This window comes from Eptesicus fuscus, chromosome 6 (genome assembly GCF_027574615.1).
Source record: "Eptesicus fuscus isolate TK198812 chromosome 6, DD_ASM_mEF_20220401, whole genome shotgun sequence".
NCBI lineage: Eukaryota > Metazoa > Chordata > Mammalia > Chiroptera > Vespertilionidae > Eptesicus > Eptesicus fuscus.
Genome location: NC_072478.1, coordinates 78353038 through 78377849, shown reverse-complemented (window position 1 = coordinate 78377849; position 24812 = coordinate 78353038). Strand labels below are relative to the sequence as shown.

The window sequence follows — 24812 nt, the reverse complement described above, 5'->3', positions numbered from 1 at the left end:
GGCACCTGTACTCAATTAGCAAGTATCACAATGCAATCAGACTTACTAGTACAATAGCACTGTGGACATGGTCTATGGAAAGATGGTAGGAAAAGCTATTTACTCATAGAAGTTGTCTCAAAAGCCTTACAGAAGAAGATTTTTGCCTTAGGCAATATTAATATTAAACAAGAGATACAATAGAGTTTCACCTATTTATTGAGAGCTTATTTATTACACACTAAAACAAACAATTTCACTGCCAGGTGAACAAAGCTAAACAAGATAATCCCTCCTTTCAAACAATTTATAGTCCAGAAAAGAGGAATGTGATCATACAGAAATCATGTGGCATGTTAACATACAAGCGGTAAGAAAGGCACAAAGTACTACAAGGTTTCAAATGAGGATATACTAATGACCAGCAAGTTTTAGAAGACATGGCACTCTGAAATAGACTCTACCCTCCAAGGATAGGCAGGACTTTGGGCAGTGGAGCTAAAAGAATTAGCACTTTAACAAAAGGAAAAGCAACATAATAATATCCAACATTTATTAAATGTCTACTCTATGGAACTATCACATTTTATTTAATCATATCAACCACCTAGAAAGTTAGGCTAATATAAATTAGTCCTTCTTTACAAATAAGACAACTAAAGCATAGGTTAACTAACTTAATCACAGTCACCTAATAGTAAATGGTACAACCAGGTTTTGTAATGCCAATGCTTGTATTCTTATAACCACTTATCAAGATGAGATATATAAAAAGAAGGCATGCCTGGGAGCTGAGTTCTCAAATTAACGGAAGATGGGGATAGAGAGAATACAAAGAAGAATCCCTGAACCAAAGAGCAAATTCAAAGCCATAGATACACAGGATTAACCTAACAAAAGTAATACAATAAACCTAACCAGAGAGATAGGTCAGAAAGCTACAGTGAGAGCCCAGGAAAGAAAATTAGTAAATTATAAAGGGAGGGGTCAAGCCCTGGCTGGGTGGTTCAGTTGATTGGAGCACCATCTCGTGCACCAAAAGGTTTCAGGTTCAATTCCCGGTCAGGGCACATACCTAGGTTTCTGGTTCAATCCCCATTTGGGGCACATATAGGAGGCAACCAATCGATGTTTCTCTTTCACACTGATGTTCTCTCCCTCCTTCCCTTCTTCCCTCTCTCCCACCCTCCCCTTTTCCTCTTTAAAAAAAAAAAAAAATCAATTAAAAAAAATCCTCAGGTGAGGATTAAAACAATTTAAATGAAAAACAAAGGCAGGGGTCAAATTATATGAAAACCTTTAACTATAAAGAGTGAAGGGGAAAAAAGCATCAAAGTTTACTTACAGGTTTCAAACTAGGGTTATCCCGAGACAGCAGAGAAAGCCAGAGCACTATATGACTGCACATAAATTAGGGAAACTTAAAAAGAAAAGAAAGCTGGAGCTCTTGACATTGTGAATTTGAGAAATACTCTATGACAATAGAAACAAAGAGAACCAAGATGATGAATTGTCAAAAAGAAGAAGAGAAGAATTTGCAAGAGAAAATAGGTCAACAAAATCAAATGCATATATACAGATCAATTGAGAACCCAGAAATACAGTTAATTAAATTTCAACAAGGCTGCCAATACCACTTAATAGGGGAAGAAATAGTCTTTTCAACAAATAGGGGTAGGATAGCTGGATATCCATATGCAAAAGAAAAAAGTTGGACTCCTACCTCACACCATATACTTTTGAAATAGATCAAAACCTAAATGTGGAGCTACAATTATAAAACATTTACAAGAAAACATTGATAGATGTTTTCATGACCTCTGGCAATGGTTTCTTAACTATGACACCAAAAGCATAAACAGAAGAAAAAATAGATTAATTGAACATCATCAAAATTTAAAATTTTGTGCTTCAAAGGCCACTATCAAGAAAATGAAAAGACCCACAGAATGGAAGAAAATTTTTGAAAACCATGTACCTGATAAGAATCTAGTATCCACAACATATAAAGAACTTCCACAATAAAAAGATGAATAATACAATTTAAAATAAGGCAAAGGAATTATATACACATCTCTCCAAAGAAGATACATAAATGGCTAATAAGCACATAAAAAAATGTTCAATAGTCATAAGCCAATAGCACACCAAAATCACAATGAGATATCACATCATATAACCAAAAAGGCAGATAATAAGAAATGTTGGTGACCATGTGGGAAAATTGAAAACTTCATATTCCATTGGAGGAAAGGTAAAATGATTCAGCCACTTTGGAAAATTCCTCAAAAGATTAAATGTAGAGTTACCATGTGACCCAGCAATTCCACTCCTAAGTATATATCCAAGAGAACTGAAAACATGTCTACACAAAAAAACATATACATGAATAAGTTCACAGCAGGACTGCTCATAATAGATGAAATGTGGGAACAATCCAAACATCTACCACTAATGTATTGATAAACAAAATGTGGCATTTGTGCATACTGGAATCATGCAAGGTGAGGATTATCTGTATTTGCCTTCCAGGAGTGCTGTGGATATGAAACCAAATGTTCTCAGAGTGCTTAGAACAGTGCATGCACTCCCATGCTATCTACTATCACTGTTGAATTACAGATAGATTGAGGGGGAGAGGGAGGCAAAAAGACAATAAAGACATAATTGAAGATTGAATACTCTAGATCACAGAGAGGAACACACATAACAGGACCACAGAAGGAAGTGAGAGCTATAAAATGAGGAGGAGGAATTCTTGTACTCTCAGATGAGAAGTGAAAGTAGAGATAACAAGAGGCTTCCAGTTGGGGGAATCTCAGTTTTCTCACAAACAGTAAATGAGACTCTCCTAAAAAATGAGCAGGGTGTCAATGGAAACAAGAGGTGAGGATAGTGGAAGAAACTGAAGTAGTTGCTATTGGAAATAAAAAAAGGTGTTAACCTGAGGTAAATGTAAGAACTGTTTCAGAACTGGATGAATTTAAAGTAGTTTCTTAAAACTATAATCCAACTAAATGCATCAAAATTCTCCAATTGACTAGCTTATATTTGAATAGACAAGTGAAAAGTCTTGTAAATAATTTTATATGTAATGTTTATTGCTTAACTCACTGTACTAATTCTTCATTTTCCACCAACTCTAATTTCTCTTTCACTATAACTTCCTCCTCCTCCACCTCCTCCCCCTCCTGCTCCTCCTCCACCTTCTTCTCAATTCTCATGTCCACCAGGTTCTTCTTAAAGTTTCATGCCTTGACAGCTAGCATGATATTGTTCCAAAATAATATTGGGTCATATGACAACCAATATGTGGAATTGAAAGAAACAAAGTAAATGAAATATATTTACATCCACTCTAATCTCTTTTAGCTTGCAGCCATAATAATGGCAAATACTTAATTCATGAATAACATTAAAATTTTCTCTACTCACAAAATGATGAACAAATTTGTAAATAGCCACTAGCTAAAACCAAGGACTTCAAATTTCTCTTAAGGGTCATCTCTGTAAAAGTAATATGACACTAAAATTGACTGGAGATGTTTAATATATCCTATATAATAAAAGGCTAATATGCAAATCGACCGAACGGCAGAACGACTGGTCGCTATGATGCGCACTGACCACCCGGGGGCAGACACTCAACACAGGAGCTTCCCCCGGGTGGTCAGTGTGCTCCCACAGGGGGAGCACCACTCAGCCAGAAGCCAGGCTCATGGCTGGTGAGCGCAGTGGCAGTGGCAGGAACCTCTCCCGCCTCCATGGCAGTGCTAAGGATGTCCGACTGCCAGCTTAGGCCCGCTCCCCATAGGAAGCAGGCCTAAGCTGTCGGTTGGACATACCCTGAGGGCTCCTGGACTACGAGAAGATGCAGGCCAGGTTTAGGGGACCCTCCCACCCCCAAGTGCACAAATTTTGTGCACTGGGTCTCTAGTTAAAAATATACAGGTCATTTCCAGCAGCATGGAATGGAGTGACCAATGGTCTGCAGAACAACTTGTCCATGTTTTATCATGACTACTGTGATACATGCCTCACCCATGACTCTCCCTTCATCTATAAAAAAAGACACATTGCACTGGTAGGAAACACAAAAAGAATGTGAAAAACTACTATCAGAAATGGATGAAAGAGCAGGCTCAGAGCCTGACTGACAACAACCGAGCATTTCAGCAAGGAAAGATACCTCCTACTCCATTCTCTGTTCCTCCTTCCGCAGGGGGCAATGATCCCACCTCCCCCAACCCCCAGTCTTCTAGGTCCTCCTACTCCTGGGATGATGCCAGTGGGACCTGCTCCTGAAATGAAGCCACCTATGGGAGGGCACATGCAATGATGCCTGGGCCCCCAATGATGAGATCTCCCACCAGTCCCATGATAGTGCCCCACTCGGCCAGAAATGACTCAACCAGACAGATAAGGAAAGAGGGGAGTCTCTATCAGTTTTATATTACTTGTTCTACTTCACCAGGAGTCTCTATCAGTTTTATATTACTTGTTCTACTTCACCATGGTACTATGACTCTGGATGTTTTCTAACTGAAAACAAGAACAGGAAGATTCACTCCCTCTTCCTATCAAAGAGAGAATAGTTTTGGAGGGGAGTAGTGGGCCAAAAAATAAAGCAATTTCATTGGTATTGTGAAATGTGAAAATAAAGTTGTCAACTCTTTTTAGTTAAAAAACAAACAAACAAACAATATATATAGCCCAGCTGGTGTGGCTCAGTGGTTGAGCTTCAACCTATGAACTGGGAGGTCTAGGTTCAATTCCTGGTTAGGGCACTAAAAGTAATATGACACTAAAATTGTCATATTCCACCAACTCTAATTTCTCTTTCACTATAGAATGAATGAATGCCTGGGTTGTGGGCTCAATCCCCAGTAGGGGGCGTGCAGGAGGCAGTTGATCAATGATTCTCTCTCATCATTGATGTTTCTATCTCTCTTTCCTTCTCTCTCCCTTCCTCTCTGAAATAAAAATATTTTTTTAAAACACAATATATATAAAAAATCCAGAGTCCTTTAAAAACAATAAAATATAACTAGTTTATATTTGTTTAAGCATAGTTTTAAGAGTTATCAAAAGCACTATTTCCTCATACAAAAAGGCAAACTGGGAAAACCGAGGAAGACAAGTAATCTGTCTACAGTCACATGATCAGCAGTAAAGGTTGATTATATAACTGGGTCTTCTGGCCTGGTCCCAATTGTCTCTAGTCAACTACACTGCATTTGGTATTAACTAAGACATTAAGAAGATAAAACTTAAGAAACCACTACTATTGTTCTATCTGTCATGAAATCAGATCTGTCAACATACCTATATGCTGGCATTCTTCCCTCACTAAGCTGAAGACAAAAGTTAAGTTCCTCTGAAGCAAAACAAGGACAAAAGGCAATTGTAAAGGAAGTAAACAAAAAAAACACAGAGTTCTACATTAGAACAGGACAAGATCAAGACCTCTCTAAAGCATCAAATATCTTGAGTGAATTCTCTTCAAAGCAATCCAACTTTTTATAAAGTTATAAGGAAAGGACAGGTCTGAAAACTGTAGGAGTGTGTGTGCATGAGAGATAGACAGTAAAAATAAAAAAAGCTTGGTTTTTCTTTTTAAAAATGAGCCTAGGAAACATGAGATATTCTATTATGCTGCTCCTTTAAAACAAATAATGTCACAAAGTAATGTTAATGAATATACAATTGACCCTTACACAAGGGTTTGCACAGGTCCACGTAAATGTGACTTTTTTTTTTTTTTTTTTCAATAAATACCTGCACTGTTCCAATCTGCAGTTGGGAGTCCATGGATAAGAAAAATTGTATGCACTGATCTATGCCATTTTATATAGAGGATTTGAGCATCCTCGGATTTTGGTTTCTGTGCCAGGGGTCCTGGAACCAATACCCAGCAGATACCAGAGACAACTAAGTTTTGGGGGAGACAAATGTTATACGCAGATTTGACTGCATACGGGTCAGTGCCCCTAATCTTCGTGTTGTTCAAGAGACAACTGTCCATTATTCTCCCAGAACACTGGTACAGATAAAACAAGGTATTGGAATTGGATCTGAATCCCAACTTGATTATTTGTCAGCTGTGTTCCTTTCGGTTGCTTTATCTCTACCTGTTTTCCATAAAATGAGAATACCATCTGCCACCTCACTGGGTTGTTTTGAAAATTAAATGAGGTAATAAATGTGAAGCTCAACAAATACTTCCATGCCGCTTTCACACTACCTACTATCTTCAATTCTCAAATTTATTCAGGACATGATCATTGTACATACACCAATTGTTTCTTACATTTTCAGAAATAAAGTCATGCTGGCAATTTTCCTAAAGCATGAAGGAAAAACTAGCTTTTAATTTGTAATGTTGAAGCAGTAAAGAGGGAGCCTCCTTCACTCATTTTCCATAGTGCATAAAGTACTAGTAAAAACTAACTGGTCCTTTTCTGGTAATAGCTACAAACAAAGCTTGACTTACAGTAGTTCTACTTGCTGGGCATTAACTTTTCCATCTTTTTTTTTTTTTTAAGGAATTAAGCCAACCTGAGGTTCCTTCCTGTTTTTAGCAACTTGTAGTCTGCCTCACCTATCCCATTTACAACTCCACATACAAAAAAGTTCATATCATTCTATAAGAATAGCTCCCAACCACAATGCCACAGGGAGGGTCCCAGCTATGAAAATCAAAAGTCCTCCAAGGAGATCCAATAGATAGGGCAAAATAATACTAAGGATACTTCTAATATGTTCATTTCTAACTTGAGGTCCAGAAAAAAATATAAGAATTTTGTCAGCCCAGCAGAGGAACATGGCTTATCTTCTGTAAAGTACGTAATCTACCCATTCCATGTATCTTTATTAATGAGGAAAATTTTTATTTGCACCTTAAATTGCAGATATGGGACAATTTATACTGCACAATGAGACTGGGGAACACAATGTGTTTATGTTATAAAGATGGGATAAAGAAGACCACACCAATAAACACAATATTAACAGAGGTATTATATCACTAGGTGACATAGCCTGATGGGTAATTATTTCCTGCTGTTTATGTTCATGTGCTTTCCTTAAATTTTCTATTATACACACACACACACACACTAAAAAAAAGTTTTTAAATGATCAAAAAATGTAAAATATCTTTAATTCATGTCTATGATACATAAAACTCAGGGTTTCCTAGAAAGGAATAACCTAAATCACTCAAAATGTCTATATACAAAATTTCTTCTTTTTTTCCCACGGTATAAAAAACTCATAGCAATTAAGAGTCACTGCAAAAAGAAAAAGTAAAAATAGCCTACATTATGAAATATGAAAGCTTTGTGAATCAGCTGTCTTGAACACTTATCTAAAATATGGGTAAGTGGTAAAATAAGGGGGAAGGGGCATATGCAGCCCAATCACATGTCTTTATATTTTGTTTAGTTGCTGTAGAAGTTCAACTGTTATAGACACTTTAAGTAGACATTTCTTAAATAAAACATTTTATGAGAGCATACTATTATCAATTGTCAAATCCAACAAAGATATTTGTAGACATCCACCTGAATATGCTTTTGAGAAGCAGCAAAAAACAGCCTTGTGTGGAAATGACAGAAGCAACATGTTCAAATTATTTATTCATTTCAGAATCAATTTCATGGCCATAAGTGGAATTCTAATTCCTCTTCTCCCACAGATTTCCCAGATGCCCTTGCTCAAGTTTCTTTTATCTCTTTCCCTTAAAATGATTTTTAAAGTTTTTTTCTCCTCAAATATCTCATACTACACTTGTTATCAATTACAGCCCTCAGCCTTTTATTTTTTACCAAAGTCATTTTTTTTAATTTATCTTTATTGTTGAAAGTATTACAGATATCCTGTTTGTTTTTTCTCATTGACCCCCTCCCACCCCTCATCTGCCCCTCCCAGGCCTTCACTACACTATTATCTGTGTCCACAGGCTATTCATATATACATACATGCACTTAAGTTCCCCAGTAAATTTCTCCCCAGCCTTCAGTCTTTAAAATAAAAATTGTCCTGCCCAGCCAGTGTGGCTCAGTGATTGAGTGTCAACCTATGAACCAGGAGGTCACGGTTCAATTCCCAGTCAGGGCAAATGCCTGGGGTTGAAGGCTCATTCCCCAGTGTGGGGCATGTATGAGGCAGCCGATGAAGGATTCTCTCTCATCATTAATGTTTCTATCTTTCTCTCCCTCTCCCTTCCTCTCTTAAATAAATAAAAATATTCACAATAAATAATAAAAATAAAGTATAATAAAAACTGTCCTATTTACCACACTCCTTTTAAATATTTGAAAAGTGAATAAAACTCTGACCATAACATTAGAGAACTCTTTGGTTTTTCTAGTTCAAAAGAGTCCTTAAGTCGTATTACTCTGTAGAGGATATTATTCAGTCATCGGGCCTAAACCGGCAGTCGGACATCCCCCGAAGGTCCCAGATTAGAGAGGGTCCAGGCTGGGCTGAGGGACACCCCCCCCATGCACAAATTTCGTGCACCAGGCCTCTAGTATATATATATTTTAGAATATAATAGAAGTAATCCTGTTATTTGCAGGTTTTTAATATTTCCTACAACTTTTGTGATATCATACTATGTTAGTACACTTTTGGTAATTATATTATACTTAAAATCTTTTTTCTTGAAATATTGTTTATTGCATGTAATATTATATTTAAGATCATTTTTCTTAAAAAAATACATATATTTTAAAAATTACATTGTAGGAAAATTAATATTGAAAGATGTTCAGGATCCATTGAAGGAAAATTAATAATGAAAGATGTTCAGGATCCATTGAGTGAAAAAAAAATGATAAAATGGAGCAAAACATTTTTCCATCCACATGAATATATTCATTAAAAAAAACTGAAAGGGTTTAGACCAAAATGTTAAACATTGGTTTCACCTCTGGGTAACAAAAATCATAGCTGATTTTTATTTTCTTCTTTTTGCTCTTACTATTAAAAGCATGTATACTGCAGAAAATTACTTTTGTTTAAAAAGAAATGTTTTCAATTCTACCTAGGGAATAGCCAGAGGAAAGGGAAAAAAAAACAACAGAGCAAGCCAACAAGCAACATCATAGGTAAGTCTGTTATAACACTGCCCCCAACTCCCATATTTAATGGCTTAGCATCTTTTTACACAATAGAAAATAAAAAACAATTCAGCCCTGGATTTTGAATACCTAAAACTTCTCTATCATGGGATTCCTAATTCTTGAAAGTTACTTTTTTAGTGCTTTATCTCCACTCATTAAACTACTTTACACCAAATTCTCTTAAATACATCTGATTAAGTTTAGGATCTCATCAGAAAATGACACAACTATTTTTATCATTCCACCAACTTTTACTTTACAAAATAATAAACTGACAGGGCCAAGGCTTCACAAAATTATTTGCTACTCCAAGATGAAGAATTAATACCCATTTCCCAAGCTGTCCCACTCCCTTCCCCTCCCTTCTTCCCCAATTTTTAAAATTCATTTTCCATGGTCTGGTAATAAGACATTTTCCACACTTGTCAATTAAGATAAACTGGCAATATAGTTGCAAAGAATAACAAATTTCATAGTCCTATGGGAAGGAACCAAATGGTGATCTTTATCTGGCGTAACCCGCATGCCCTGTAACATGATGATGAATCTGAATAAAACATTTAATCCTTTCCACCTTTGCCTTTCCATTCATCAATGGGGGATATTTGGCAAAAACCAAAGACCCCTATATGATACCTCCACAATTATAGATAAAATGACAATTCAAAGAATTCCTAAAAGACGCTTTAAGAGAACTTGACTGGGGTGTCAATGTTTAGCTTTTGAAAAATCAACCCAGGAAATAAACATTTAAAAGCCCATTAGAATCTGTTCAAAACACACCCAGAAAAACTCTTAACCTACATCCCCATCCCGTGGCAGTAAGGAACAGAGCTTAAAAATTCCGACTTTTAACAGTCAACAGAGTAGATTGATTTTATCAAAAACATTAAAATAAGAGTACCACACACATTCATGTTCTCCTACTAATTCAAGCATGCCCTACTGTTATTCAGAAACACTCCAGAGAGGCACTTACTTTCTGATTACACATGCAAATAAATGCATAACATGCATTTCAACTTGGGAATCACTTTCTTAAGAAATTAACTAGTAGACGTTACTGCAATATCATGATTGAAGTCATGTCAAAGTCAAAATTGTAATACCTGAGATAACTTCCTCAGGTACATTGGATACCAGGCAATAATATTACTTGCTGTAGTATTATTATCCTGGTTAGTGTTATTTTTGTGAGTTTTACAAGATAAACAAAAACAAAAAAAAAAGAGGAACAATTTCAAAATCACAGCAAACATTAAAATCTAGTAAGTTCATTTTCCTTTCCTCACTTCCAAGCCGGCTACACCAGAACTCGAGTCTCTGCAGAGCAGCATATGCTCACACAAGGGTAGTGATCCAGAAAACAGACAGCATCCTTGACACATCCCAAGTCAAAGAAAATACAGCCTCCACCCACTCTAGAGACTTACAGTTTAAGTTAGACAGACAACTTTAAGACATAAAACACCTGAATGGCAACCAGCTAATGATTTTTTGGAATTTACATTTAGTTTCTCCTGCTCAGGTTAAATGAAGAGCAAAAGAAAATGGATTAAATTGTGACAGTGGAGGAATGGGGGTCAATAATGAACAAGTGGTAAATGAATCACAGTCTTCAGGAACATATGAAGGGCAGGAACTGGAGTGGGAGCACTTCTTTACAACAGACCCAGCCATTAGGGGATCACATGAAGAGGTATCCACAAAAGTAAGAGGAGAAAACAGGATGAAAAATCTACCAAGATGGCAAGGGGAAAAGGCAGGATAACAAATGAGAAACCAGAACTCAAAAGCAATAAGAGTATGAGAAAAATCAGCTGCTTTCTTGTTAGGTTTAATTTCTTGTGATTACACTAATCTGAAATCCCAATTAACTTAACTTTAAGCTTTTTCAAAATGTTAAATCTTTCTTTGCTATTGCTCTTCCAGAGCATTATTATTAACACTTTTTGAAACCCATACTCAACATTCTAGGGTAGGAATACTTGTCATTTTTCTCCTGTGAAATATTCAAGAGCCCATATATAAGATCAAGCTCATAGCGCCAACCTGATTAAAACCACACTAACAAGACCAGACAAATTAAAATGCAATCTCTCTCACACACCCACACAAAGCTCCTCAAAGCTATATTTCAAGTCTTTGCCATAAACTTAGCAAACCCAGACTCTACTCTGTCTCCTACCTCTCAAACAATCACTGACAGCTGCTTTGTCCTGATCACATCTGCCTTTTAACATCTATCTTCCAGGCTGCCTATATTAGATGTGAGTATATCAGTCTGAAGCTGTCAACACCTGCATTGGACAGGCTACCAATTTTCACATCCCTCAATCTGACTCTAGTCAGTTGCCAGGGAGAAAATTATGCCTCAAGACTTGACAGCTTGTGCTCAATATCCATCCTTTTGTCAAGGATAAAATTTATCATTTTCCTTAAAACTGCCTTGCCAAGATTCATAATGAATATATATATATATATATATATATATATATATATATATATGTGTGTGTGTGTGTGTATATATATATATATATATATATCCACAAACATATACATACACACATACTTATATATGTACACACACACTCTCTCTCTCCATATGTGTGGGTTTTTTCTCCCTATATAGAAATAATTGAAGCTGTACCAAGGAAGATAGCATCTATGTCATCAAGTTCACTACACAATTACTGAAATATATAAAAGAATGTCTCTTAATTAGTATCAATTAAAAACCCTCATTGCCTATCCCTTCTTTATGACAATGTCCTAAGAGACCATCAGTTTTAACTGACTGGGTAATTCTGTGCTTTCAAGATTTAAAAAGCTAAGAAGTTATCTGTGCAATAAGATCATTAAAGCATATGCTCGTCAATCAACTATAGCTGTTAAGATAACACAGATGCTACCAAACTCAATAGTTTTAACTCTACTGTTTTAGTAGACCAATAAATAATGCTTTCTTGCTCTAAAAATGACAAGACACTTTCTACAGAAGAAAAAAAAAAGTTCTTGTAACGATTGAGACTTAGTATTGAATAACATTGATTGTTCTCAGGGATCTGAAGTCCTACTTCTACTCAAAAACAATGCACTTTCACTATAATCAAAGTTTACCTAAAATGAAATAATGATCTGAAAACCGAAACCTGAAAAGAATACTTTCAAAAAAATCTTAAGATAAATAGTGCCTAAACATAAATAGACATGAAAAGGGGGAAACTACAAGCCAAGCATTAAAGTATTTGCTTTCTATTTATTGGACGAGGAATTTACTTTCACCTTCTAGCCATTTGGAGAGAAAGTATATGTAGGTGTCACTATTAAATGTTTTTTCAATATTGGAGAAGAGGCTGCAGTGAATTATCCAGATGTTTTCATGTTGTCTACCATGTAAATAACAGTACATACATGAGAGGTGACAGGTTGTGATTAGTGGTATGGCAGTTTTCATGGAAGAAAACTCAAACCAAATAGCCTGAGAGGCAGTAAAAGTCACTGGCTTTAGCTACAATCCTTGCTCTATTCAACAGAATTCTACCACCTTTTCCAGACTACCATAAATCTGGTCCCACCCTTAAAACCATTACAGACACAAGCAATCATGTCTTGATTTTCAACTCCAAGTTAATCCGACCTCTGCAATACCAATCTATTAGCCAATAGGCCTTGTCTCAATTTCTGAAAATCTGGTAGAATTACAATCAGTAAGAAAAGTAACAAATCAACAAAGGAGCACTACTGCTTATAGATACCCTAAGGCTCTCACAAGCACCAATACGTTTCATTCATATATATATATACATATATATGTATATATATATATATATATATATACACACACACACATATATATAAAGCCAGCGACCATAAGGGCCATAACGACCATAATGAACAGTCAATATGACACCCAGGGATGGGGCTGGCCGGCCAGCCTCGAGGCCCCTCCCCGCTGCCAGCCTGCCCCTGATCAGTCTCTCCCACTCAGATCAAGAGCAGGCCACCGGCCAAACACCCCCTCCCTTTCCCCCAGCCAGCCCCACCACTATAGCCTGATCAGCCTGCCTCACCACTATAGGCCCGCAGCCCCTCCCCCCAGCCGGCCCGCCCCTGATCGCACCCCCCACCCCAATTGGCGCTGGGGCTGGGTGGCCAACCTCCTGTAGCCCCTCCCCCTGGCCGCCCCACCCCTGATCGCACTCCCCACCCCAAGAGGGCTGGCTGGCCAACCTCCCGCCATCTCCTCCTCCCTATGGGCCCTGGCCCAATCTGCCCCGATTGGGGCTGAGCTGGCCAGACCCCACCCGTGCACAAATTCCTGCACTGGGCCTCTAGTATTAACTAAAAAACATGAAGATATTGTATCAATTAGCTCCAAATTTTTTAAAAATTTAATAACATTTTACACCTATAAAGATAGCAAAAAAAAATGTTTAATGGACTATCCCATTACTTGTCAAGGACAATTTGTTTCTATTCAACATCATTTTACTTTACCTCTCCCCACTGCCAGTTCTTATCTGCTGGCGTGAGCATGTGATCCAGTCTGGCTAATCAGTCTCCTATAGCAATAGAAACTGGTTCAGTGCTGAGCAAAACCCAAGCAAAGCTAACCAGTCCCCTCTAGGACCAAGATATAGACACTGAGGAAGAAAAGGTCTTTTTTCTGCTGGGATAACAAAGCTAGGATGACCACTTCAGACTAGAGGTGGGCATCCTGTCCATATTTACATATGAAAATAGAAGTAAACTGAAATACATGGAGGCAAGTCATGAAGAAAGCCTCATATCTGAGTCAGTCACATCTAGCCATGTCTCTTCTCAATATCTACAGGTACTCAAAAATGTTGTTTTGTTCAATGTTGGTTCATTATAGCGTTGATTAAAAAAAAAGAAAATGTTTTATTCCCAGCCAAGGCCACTGCTGTGTGGAATTTGCACATCTCCCCACGTCCACATGGGTTTTTTCTGCATACTCCCGCTTTCTCCCACATCCCAAAGATATGCACAAGAGGTAAATTAATGCATCTACAAAGTCCCAGTCTGAGTGGATGTGGGTATGGGTGTGAATGACCTGGAAATGGAGGGCATCCTGTCCAGGGTGGGTCCCACCTTGCACCCTGAGCTGCCAGTAAAGAATTCAACCACCCACAATTCTGAAATGAAATAAGCCGTTTGGAAAATAATTCTCTTGTTTTTATTAATCTTTCTAAAATGTATGTATAACTCATATTTATTTAGAAGTGTTTAATATTAGAAGTGTTTTGGGTCTTAGAAGTTTGATGGTGCTTTTGTGACTAGAAATATGTCACAGAATTTAACTCTTATTAATTTATATCAATTAGCCTATGGTAAAACTGATTTCATTACATGTTGTTTCATTTAAAATCAGAGTTTCCAAGAACCTATCAATGATGTTAATTAAGGACATACTGTACTGGGATTCCCAATGACATACAAAGGCCTATAAATTCCCTTTTTTGAGTAAACAAGTCTTACATAAACAAGTTGAATTTCTGTTACTTATAACTGGAAATATGTGAACATTAACACATTGAAGATATAGCTCTACTAGAGAATAATTTACTAATACATTTAAAAAGCCCTAAAACCTATATTTCTAAAGAAATTTTGTGAATGGTAATTATAGGTAGACATATATGTAAAACTTCAAACTGTATACTGATTTGTGCACTGTCTTGTAAGTGAATTTACTTTCATTTGTAAAAAAGATTCTGCCCTATATTCCTACTCCGGAAACATACCTTGAAGATTTTTTTTAAAGGAAGTATAGCACTATATATACATGGTATTCACTCACTACAGCATTAATAATTTATATCTAAAACATAAAAACATTTAAGTCTAATAATAGAGCAATGATGCAATAGAAAATGTATAATTTTAAATATTATAAATTCCACGGTTATACTAAATCACTTTAAAATGCCTGAAATTCATGTTAAATTTTTTAAAAGAAAATAATAAAATGATATCAAAGCTAGATTTAAAACTAGAGTAAAATGCAAATGCATGTAGCCAAGGACTTGAAAGGGAATACAAAACTAAATATATATAATACTATTTATAATTATTCAAAAATAAAATAGTGTAAATTTAAGAAAACATGTAGAAGACTTATATAGGGTGGGGCAAAAGTAGGTTTACAGTTGTTCATACAGAAAATAATACAATAGTCCTAATATATAAAAACCCAGGGTTCATAACATCCAAAATGACCGAAGGCTCGACCAACCAGCACTGACTGCCGAGGGGGCTGCGGATCAGGCCCGGAGAGAGGCCTGGGTAAGAGAGAGGCAGAGTCTGATCCGCAGCCTCCATGGCAGCTGTTGATCAGCATTTGCCTCTCTCTCTTTTGCTCCGGGCCTGGCCAACAGCCACGCTTCTTTCTCTTGGGCCTCCACTGGGGCTGCTGATCAGCCCCGCCTCGCTGAGCAGGCCCGTTGATAGGCTTGGAGATACTGACTGGCATAGAAACTGACCAATCAGAACCAAATCTGGGTGAACTGTGAGCCTAGGAGGCGGAGCTTTTGACACTGACTGGCATAGAAACCAACCAATCAGAACCTAATCTGGGTGAACTGTGAAGGCGGAACCTAAGGTGGGGGGCTGAGGAGGGGTTTTAACCCTTTGCACTCGCTTGCTTTTTTCTCGATTCCTTTTTTCTAATGCTAACCGTGTCGAGTCACACTCAACATCCGAGTGCAAAAGGTTAAGGACAACAGCTGTTTGGTGTAAGGTGTAAGAAAGCAGTTCAATTTTTTTAATGACCGGTTTGGCAGTACAGTGCATATGGCTGGCTATCAGTCCAGATATAGGGATTATGTATTTTTGTCTGCCAAGAGCATCTCCTCCTGATGAAAAAGGCTCAAACCAACCCTCCCCCATTTAAGCAATCCTATCCATCCTATATAATCTATCTATACTACTAAAAAGGTAATATGCTAATTAGACCAGGTCAACTGGCCATCTTCCGAACATCCGACTTCCTTCCAGATAAAGCCATGGTGGTGGGGGCCGAGGCAGAGGCTGTTAGGGGCAATCAGGCTGGCAGGGGAGGGCAGTTGAGGTAACCAGGCCAGCAGAGGAGGGGATCTCTGCAGGTTTGGGCCTAAACCGGTGGTCGGACATCCCCCGGGGGGTTCTGGATTGCAAGAGGGCACAGAACGGTGCTAGGGACACCCCCCGCCCGCCTTCCCCGGTGCACGAATTTCGTGCACTGGGCCACTAGTTAATAAATAATAAAAAAGAATAAAACTGTGTTTCACATAAAACTGTAAATCTACTTTTGCCCCACCCTGTATGTTAAACATTGATCAAAGAAATCAAAGATGATCTAAACAGATAGAAACATATTTTATTCATGAATTGGAAAACACAATATAGTAAAAATGTCAATTCTCCCCAAATTGATTACAAATTTAATGTAATTCCTATCAAAATCACAGTTTTTGTAGATATATAGAAAATTATCTAAAATTCATATGTAAAATCAAAAGAACTAGAATAGCTAAAACAATTTAGAAAAAAAGAATACGTAGGTAGAATCACTCTATCCAATTCTAACACTCACATAGCTACAGCAATAAAGATTGTATGGTACTAAAAAAAAAAAAAAAAAGATTGTAGGGTACTGGCAGAGGGAAAAACACACTTATCAATGAAACAAAAAGAAAACCCAGAAATAATCCCACACAGGTACAGCTGACTGATTATTAACAAGGGTGTTAAGCAATTCAATGGAGAAAAGATAGTCTTTTCAACAAAGAGTACTGGAATAACTGGATGTCCACTGAGGGGGAAAAAGAATTTGACCTAAACCTCACATTACCCAAAATTTAACTCAAAATAAATTACAGGCTTAAATGTAAAATATAAAACTGTAAAACCTAAAAAAAATTTTAAAAAAAACTGGAAAAAAATCTAGCTTCCACTCTCTCTAGAAATCAATGGAAAAAATATCCAGTATGACCTCATCTTAACTTGATTATTTCTGCACAAGATTACCTTAAATATAAATAAAAATAACAATTAACAAAAAATAATTTAGCCCTGGCCGGTTTGGCTCAGTGGATAGAGCGTTGGCCTGCAGACTGAAGGGTCCCATGTTCGATTCCGGTCAAGGGCATGTACCTTGGTTGCAGGCACATCCCCAGTAGGGGGTGTGCAGGAGGCAGCTGATCGATATTTCTCTCTCATCGATGTTTCTAACTCTCTATCCCTCTCCCTTCCTCTCTGTGAAAAATCAATAAAATATATTTTTAAAAAAAAAAACAAAAAATAATTTAGATATGCATCGAAAACTGGGGGCAGGGAGTACATGTATTGTTACCATGATTGCTACAGATTTGCATCAGAGAATCTTCTGAACCAAGGAATACTAAAAGAATGAAAAAGTTGCCAGCTACAATTAAATGTAGTTTGAAAATAAATATCTTAGTCACTAGACTCAACGAACACTTGACCAAATTCATCTGTTAACATTACTGTAAGTTTCATTACAAGAAGCAAGAAGGCCTGGAGAGTAAAACTTTCACACAGAAAATAATGAAGTAAAAGCCATCCTGAGCTTCTCAACAAAAAGCTCAAAAATTATCTTGAACCAGACAACTAAACTGCTTTAAAACGAATTAATTCAAAACCCACCCTACTGGATTGAATTGCGTCCCATAAAATTTGTGTCCACCCTGAAGCTGTGAAAGTGGACTTATTTGGAAATAGGGTCTATGCAGACACAATCAAGTTAAAATGAGGTTATACTAGATTAGGGTGAACCCTAATTCAATAACTGATGTTCTTATCCAGGGAACTTTGATCATGACCCACAGGAAGAATGCCATATGGCAACGAAGGCAGAGACTGAAGCAATATGTATACAAGCCAAGGAACACCAAAGATGCCGGGAACCACCAGAAGCTAGGAAAAAGAATGGCAAGATTCTTCCTCTGAGCCCCCAAGAAATAGTCAACCCTGACACATTGATTTCATACATCTGGCCAACAGATATGTGAGAGAATAAATTTGTTGCTCTATGCCATCGTTTGTAGTAACTTATATGTTACTAGAGGCCTGCTGCACAAAATTTGTGCACTGGAGGGGAGGGGGGCGAGTCCCTCAGCCTGGCCTGCACCCTCTCCAGGCCGGGACCCCTTGCTCCTTACCTCATGCCTGCTCATGCTCATGCTCCTTACCACTCGGCTCACTGCTCCTTAGCACTGTCACGGAGGCAGGAGAGGCTCCCGCCACCGCCACTGCACACTGCGCGCTCATCAGCTGTGAGCCCAGCTTCTGGCTGAGCGGCGCTCTCCCTGTGGGAGCACACTGACCACCAGGGGGCAGCTTCTGCATTGAGCATCTGCCCCCTGGTGGTCAGTGCGCTTCATAGCAACAGGTTGTTCTGGACATTTGGCTATAACGGTCGCTTAGGCTTTTATTATAGAGAATAAAGGCCCAGTGCACGAAATTCGTGCACTGGTAGGGTCCCTAGCAGCTGCCGGCCAGGGCCTCCCTCCCTTCCCCCAGCCAGCCCCGCCACCTGGTCAAATTCCCAGATGACCTCCCGGTCAAGGGGACAATTTGCATACTACGCTTTTATTATATAGGATTGCAGCCCTGGGAAACTAATACATCCAATTAGCTAGTATTATGGAATTTAAATAATCTCATCATTTGCAGTATGAGAAATACTTATCTTCAACCTAAAAACTGAGAAATATATTTAGTTTACCACTTCAGAACAACTAAAGACAGCATCGCCCATTTAATGCATTGTCCCTTTTGGGGTACTGACAGGGATGAATTTGACATTAAGACTCCAATGGACAATGCATGCACATTGCTGAGAGCCATCAGAGATCCAATGAGGTGCTCACAAAGGCCAGTAAAGCACTGCATGGAATAGGGATTCAGTTCACCTTAGTTGATATCCAACAGCCCTACAGGAAGCTAGGTCTTTGCTGAAGTCCCCTGCTGGAACACAAATTTAACACAGTACTACAGATGACAAGAAGGTAATCTGTCACATTTAAAGTCTTCTTATGATTTGTAACATCACAGTGATGATAGCTTTTCTAATAGTTAATTTCTGGTAGTTAACTTGTGGGTTATAATTTCACCTTCTATTAATTCTAAGTTCCCCAAAATATGATTTTTTAAGCCCAGATTCAGTTTATTTCAAACCAGCGCAAATATGTGTGACTAATGTTACATATCAGTCTGACAGAATGGGGCAATATCTATGGTATTTCCAGAATTGTTGGACATTTTTACATTTTATCAACCCTATGTCTTCAGCATGAACTAAAAAGAGATACTGCATAGAATGACATGTAAACTTCTGCCCCATTTATTTTTTATCAAATTGACAACATTTCTAAGACTCAACTTTTACTTGGGATACCCATTAGAAGTGAATTCAAATTCTCCAAAAAAATTTGTTCCTTTGTTACTATTTCTCCTGATTAAAATTTAAGCCAGTACAACTTAATATATCTCCAATAACTGAATATGATTAATTAGAGCAACTGGCAAACATTAAGAATGAAAATACTGACCACAAAAAGTCACCTTCCAGGATTTTCTAAAAAGGACTGCCCCTCTATATATAAAAAGCAATATTAACCTACCTTGTTTTCGAACATCTTCTACAGCAGCCACAAGCTCCTCCTTGAGAAACTGACTCTCCTTTGCAATTTTATCCCCTTTCTCCAAGAAATTCTCAGTTGCTTGTTCAACAGATGCAGCCAAAACATGGGCCTTCTTAGAACGACCTCTCTTCTTATTAGAGGGCCCCTTACTATTGGTGTTTACCAGAGTCGTAACCTAAAAGTTGCATTTTTAAAAATTAAACTACAGTCAATTAAAATAAAAATAACAGAAAGACTAATATCTTCAAAATAGCAAAAATAAATTATTCATAACAAGTATCACATTTATGACATTTCATCAAGCATTAAAAAATAACATACAACTCTCTCCATGTTTAAAGTATACAGCAATGATACTCTAGTTTCTCAAATAATTTAGCTCTCATGTAGAAGATAAAAAATACTTTAATTCCTCAAACATGAATATTAGATTTTTTCGTTATCTTATAAATTAAAAACTGACTAGAAACAAGTTAGAAATCTCTACTCTTGTGTCATTAAGAAGTTGCAGGGGGTCAGGAGGAGTAGAACAGGGTAAAGGGGATAAATAGTGATGAAAAGAGACTTAACTTAGGGTGGTGAACACACAATACAATATACAGATGATGTATTATAGAATTGTATACCTGAAACTTGTATAATCTTATTAACAAATGGCACCACAACAAATTCAATTTTTTTTAAAAGAGTTCCAGAAAGAGGTCAACAATGAATTCAGTTTTATCTAAAAGTCACGTTTTTCCCATTTTCAACCTGTGCAAAATGTTTTAAGATAACTTACTTATGAAATCTTTTTACAGTTTCTTCACACAAATATCAGCAATTAATTAGTGAAGAACCTTAAGAAAGGAACAACTGCCCAAAGTAGTCTATCACAATGGTGTTGAGTCCAAGAACAGTAACCATCATAAATACATATCCTATATAATAATCCTATATAATAAAAAGGTAATATGCAAATTGACCGTCACACCCTCGCACAAAATGGCTGCCCCCATATGGTCACAAGATGGCCACCACAAGATGGCCGGCAGGGGAGGGCAGTTGTGGGCAATCAGGCAAGCAGGGGAGGGCAGTTAGGGGCAACCAGGCCTACAGGGGAGGGAGGGCAGTTGGGGGGGACCAGGCTTGCAGGGGAGGGCAATTGGGGGCTACTGGGCCGGCAGGAGAGGGAAGTTAGGGGTGACCAGGCCTACAGGGAAGGGCAGTGGGCAGTTAGGGGCAGCCAGGCCAGCAGGGGAGGGCAATTGGGGGCGACCGGGCCTGCAGGGGAGCAAGGGCAGTTGAGGGCAGCCAGGCCTGCAGGGGAGGGCAGTTGGGGCGACCAGGCCAGCAGGGGAGGGCAGTTGGGGGCGAACGGGCCATCAGGAAAGGGCAGTTGGGGGCGACCAGGCTGCCAGGGGAGGACAGTTGGGGGTGATCAGGCCGGCAGGAGAGCAGTTAGGCATAGATCAAGCTGGCAGAGGAGTAATTAGGGGGTGATCAGGCTGGCAGGCAGAAGCAGTTAGGGGCAATCAGGCAGGCAGGCAGGCAGGCAGGCAGGCAGGCAAGCAGTTGGGCAGGCAAGCAGTTGGGAGCCAGCAGTCCCAGATTGTGACAGGGATCGGGCCTAAACCGGCAGTCAGACATCCCTCGAGGGGTCCCAGATTGGAGATGGTGCAGGCTGGGCTGGGGTACATTCCCCCCACCCCCACCTCAGTGCACGAATTTCGTTCACCTGGCCTCTAGTAATACTAGAAAATCTATAGGATGAAGATGACTGAAGATGTGTTATTAATCTGTCACACAAAAGACTTACTGAGAGTTATAGTAGATGGGCTCCAAGAAAGTAAATATACCTGAGTCTTACCACACACCCCTACATATTTTAAAAATTATATATGTGCAACACACATGTGTATATATATATATATATATATATACTATTTATCAGTTGAAATGGAATTTTTAAGAAAGAAAGCACATGCCACTACATTTTGACTATCTACCTCTCTCTCTCTCACTCACTCTTTCTCTCTCTCACACTAGTCAACTGTGCCAGAACACTAAAAGTGCATACCTAGCTGCTAACAGTTAATGAAATGCCACCCCATTATATTTGTATTTGTAACAGAGCATACCAAAACTACACCCTCAAATTAAATTACCTGTTAATAGACAATGAAAGGTGTTAAACAGGTGTTAACAGTCAAGATTCCACATCCCATCCTTCTTAGATATATGTTCCAAGAAAATAGCAATGCCAAGAAAATGTCTGCAAAGTGCAAATATTTGGAAATTGCACTACATACCACTAGCCCATATTGTTGCCATTAAGACTAAAGAAAGCAGCAGCAACTAAAAGGTTGTTTCTAAAGGGTTATGATTCCATACATCAATATTTCATTACTAGAGGCCCGATGCATGAAATTTGTGCAAGGGTAGGCCTTCGCAGCCCCAGCCACCTCAGCCGCTGCTTCGCAGCCGCAGCTTCGTCTAGAACAGTGATGGGCAACCTTTTGAGCATGGTGTGTCAAACTTTGCCAAAAAACTGAGCATAACTCGGGTATTCACTTTGAGGAAAAAACATTATTTCGCAAATGTTTCATCCTCGGGATGCGGCCACCTCAGCGGCCACGTGTCATCAGAAATGGCTACGCGTGTCAGTGCTGACACGCGTGTCATAGGTTTGCCATCACTTGTCTAGGTCATCCGGACAGTCGTTACACTGTTCGGCCATTCAGTCAATTTGTGTATTAGACTTTTATTATTATAGATTAGAGAAGCCAAATAATCTAAGCACCATCAACCTAACGCTCAAATGCTCAAATTAAACCTTTGAACTAAATAACTTTGTTCTATGTTTGTTACTGCTATGGAACCATGTTACAATAACTATGTATGTATTTGTTTTCAGATGCTTACCTGTGTAACAAGAGGCTCCAACAGTCTTTCAACGGCCAGAGTCCTAATCTCTAGACTTTTGGGGTCCCATTTGAAGTTTATGTTGCCTGTGTGAACAGCAGTCATTTCTAAAAGAGAAACAAAAAGTCAATGTCAGACAAACACCAACACAAACATGAAATATGTAACAAATCTCCTACTTAAGGACTTTTATATCAGGAAAGCTACATTCACCACAAGATGGAAAAAATTCTTACTAGCCTGTACATGAGAACCCAACAACTCTTACAACCTTTTAAGATTTCGAGTTTACAAACATTAGGGGTACTATAAGAAGGTATTACCAAACATATAGAGCTTTTCCCTTTGGGCTTCTCTGGCACCAAAGCATTTCTTTCAGTTTTTCTTGCCGACTTAGAAGTAGGATAAAAAGCTAAAGTGAATGAACCCTAATACAAAAAATTCTTATTTTGAAAAACATCAATCAATTGCCTCCTGTATGCTCCCCAAACAGGGATCAAACCCAAAACCCGGGCATGTGCCCAGACTGGGAATCGAACCCACCACCTACCTTCTTCTGGTGTAGGGACAATGTTCAACCAATTTAGCCACATTGGCAAGGGCTATAGTACATTATCTAAAGTAGAGGCCCGGTGCATGAATTCATACACGGGTGGGGTCCCTCTGGGTAGCCTGCAGGGATCAGGCCGAAACCCGCAGTCCAACACTGCCTGCAGCTCCTACATGCCACTCCCGCTCATCCCAGCCCCACTGTGCCTGCCATGGGCTCCCACCCAATCAGTCCCAATCGGGAGAGGCTCGCAGTGCTCGCCAGCCATGAGCCCTGCGTCTGGCACCCTCCCTAGGGGAGTGGTCTGCGGGATTGGGCTCAAACCAGCTCTCCGACATCCCCTGAGGGGTCCCAGGTTGCAAAAAGGTGCAGGCCAGGCTGAGGGACCCCTCTGGTTGTCAGTGCACGTCACAGTGAGTGGTTAAGCAGCCTTAGCATATCATTAGCATATTACACTTTGATTAGTTGTTCAGTTATTCTGCCGTTCAGTCTATTTGCATATTACCCTTTTATTATATAGGACTAAAGGCCCGGTGCACGAAATTTGTGAATGGTAAGGGGGAGGAGGGTCCCTCAGCCCGGCCTGCACTCTCTCCAATCCAGGACCCCTCGGGGGATGTCCAACTGCCGGTTTAGGCCCGATCCCGCAGTCGGAAATCCCTCTCGCAATCCAGGACCACTGGCTCCTAACTGCTCGCCTGCCTGCCTGATCACCCCTAACTGCCTCTGCCTGCCTGCCTGATCATCCCCAACTGCCCTCCCCTGCCGGCCTGATCTCACCCGGAACGGCCCTCCCTTGCTGGCCTGATCTTGCCCCCAACTGCCTTCCCCTGCCAGCCTGATCTCACCACCAACTGCCCTCCCCTGTTGGCCTGGTTGCCCCCAACTGCTCTTCCCTGCCGGCCTAATCGTCCCTGACTGCCTGCCTGATTGCCCCTAACTGCATTCCCTTGCTGGCCTGATCTCACCCCCAACTGCCCTCACCTGCCGGCCTGATCACCCCTAGCTGCCTCTGCCACAGCTCCCACCACCATGGCTTTGTCTGGAAGGAAGTCGGACATCCGGAAGAGAGAAATGGAAAGTGGGACAGAAAGTTAGATGAAGAGAGAAGGGAGTGAGAGAGGAAGGACAGGAGGAGGACAAGGAAAGGAGGGAAATGGGAAAAAAGAGACAGGAAGGGAGAAGGGATGGAGAGAATGAAAGGGGTAGGAGGAGAGGAGAAGGGAGGAGGAATAAGAGAGGAAGGGGAAAGTGAAGAAGGTAAAAGGAGGAGAACAGAGGAAGAGAAGAGAGAGATATCTTGAAATGTGGCTTGGGGCATGTGTGGGGAGGGGTGTGGGATGAGGACAAATATGTGATACCTTAATCAATAAAGAAATTTTAAAAATATATTGATAAGAATAAATAGCTTGATAAGAAAAAAAAGAAATGTGGCTAGTGTGGCTGAGAAATTGATTTTTTTAACTTTATTTCATTTTAATTAATGTTAAAATCTGTATTTAAATGATGACCAGGAAAAAAAGATTATAAAATGATGACTAGGACAAGATAGAAAAGCACATGTCTGTGACTAGTCCA

The 24812-nt window shown here is 39.2% G+C and overlaps 1 protein-coding gene and 1 pseudogene across 2 annotated transcripts in view; one reads left to right on the top strand and one right to left on the bottom strand.

The window, feature by feature from the left end:
- The window catches only part of CTNNA1 (catenin alpha 1), a 202031-nt gene that overhangs the window by 136979 nt on the left and 40240 nt on the right, over positions 1–24812 (bottom strand). For both annotated transcript variants that reach the window (XM_054717899.1, XM_008141738.3), the window contains exons 2-3: positions 22685–22791; positions 19760–19955 (exon numbers count right to left, since the gene is read on the bottom strand). In XM_054717899.1, coding sequence (XP_054573874.1) covers positions 19760–19955; positions 22685–22791 — 303 coding nt within the window. The remainder of the gene's footprint in view (positions 1–19759; positions 19956–22684; positions 22792–24812) is intronic.
- LOC103289471 (U1 small nuclear ribonucleoprotein C-like) lies at positions 68–4402 on the top strand (annotated as a pseudogene).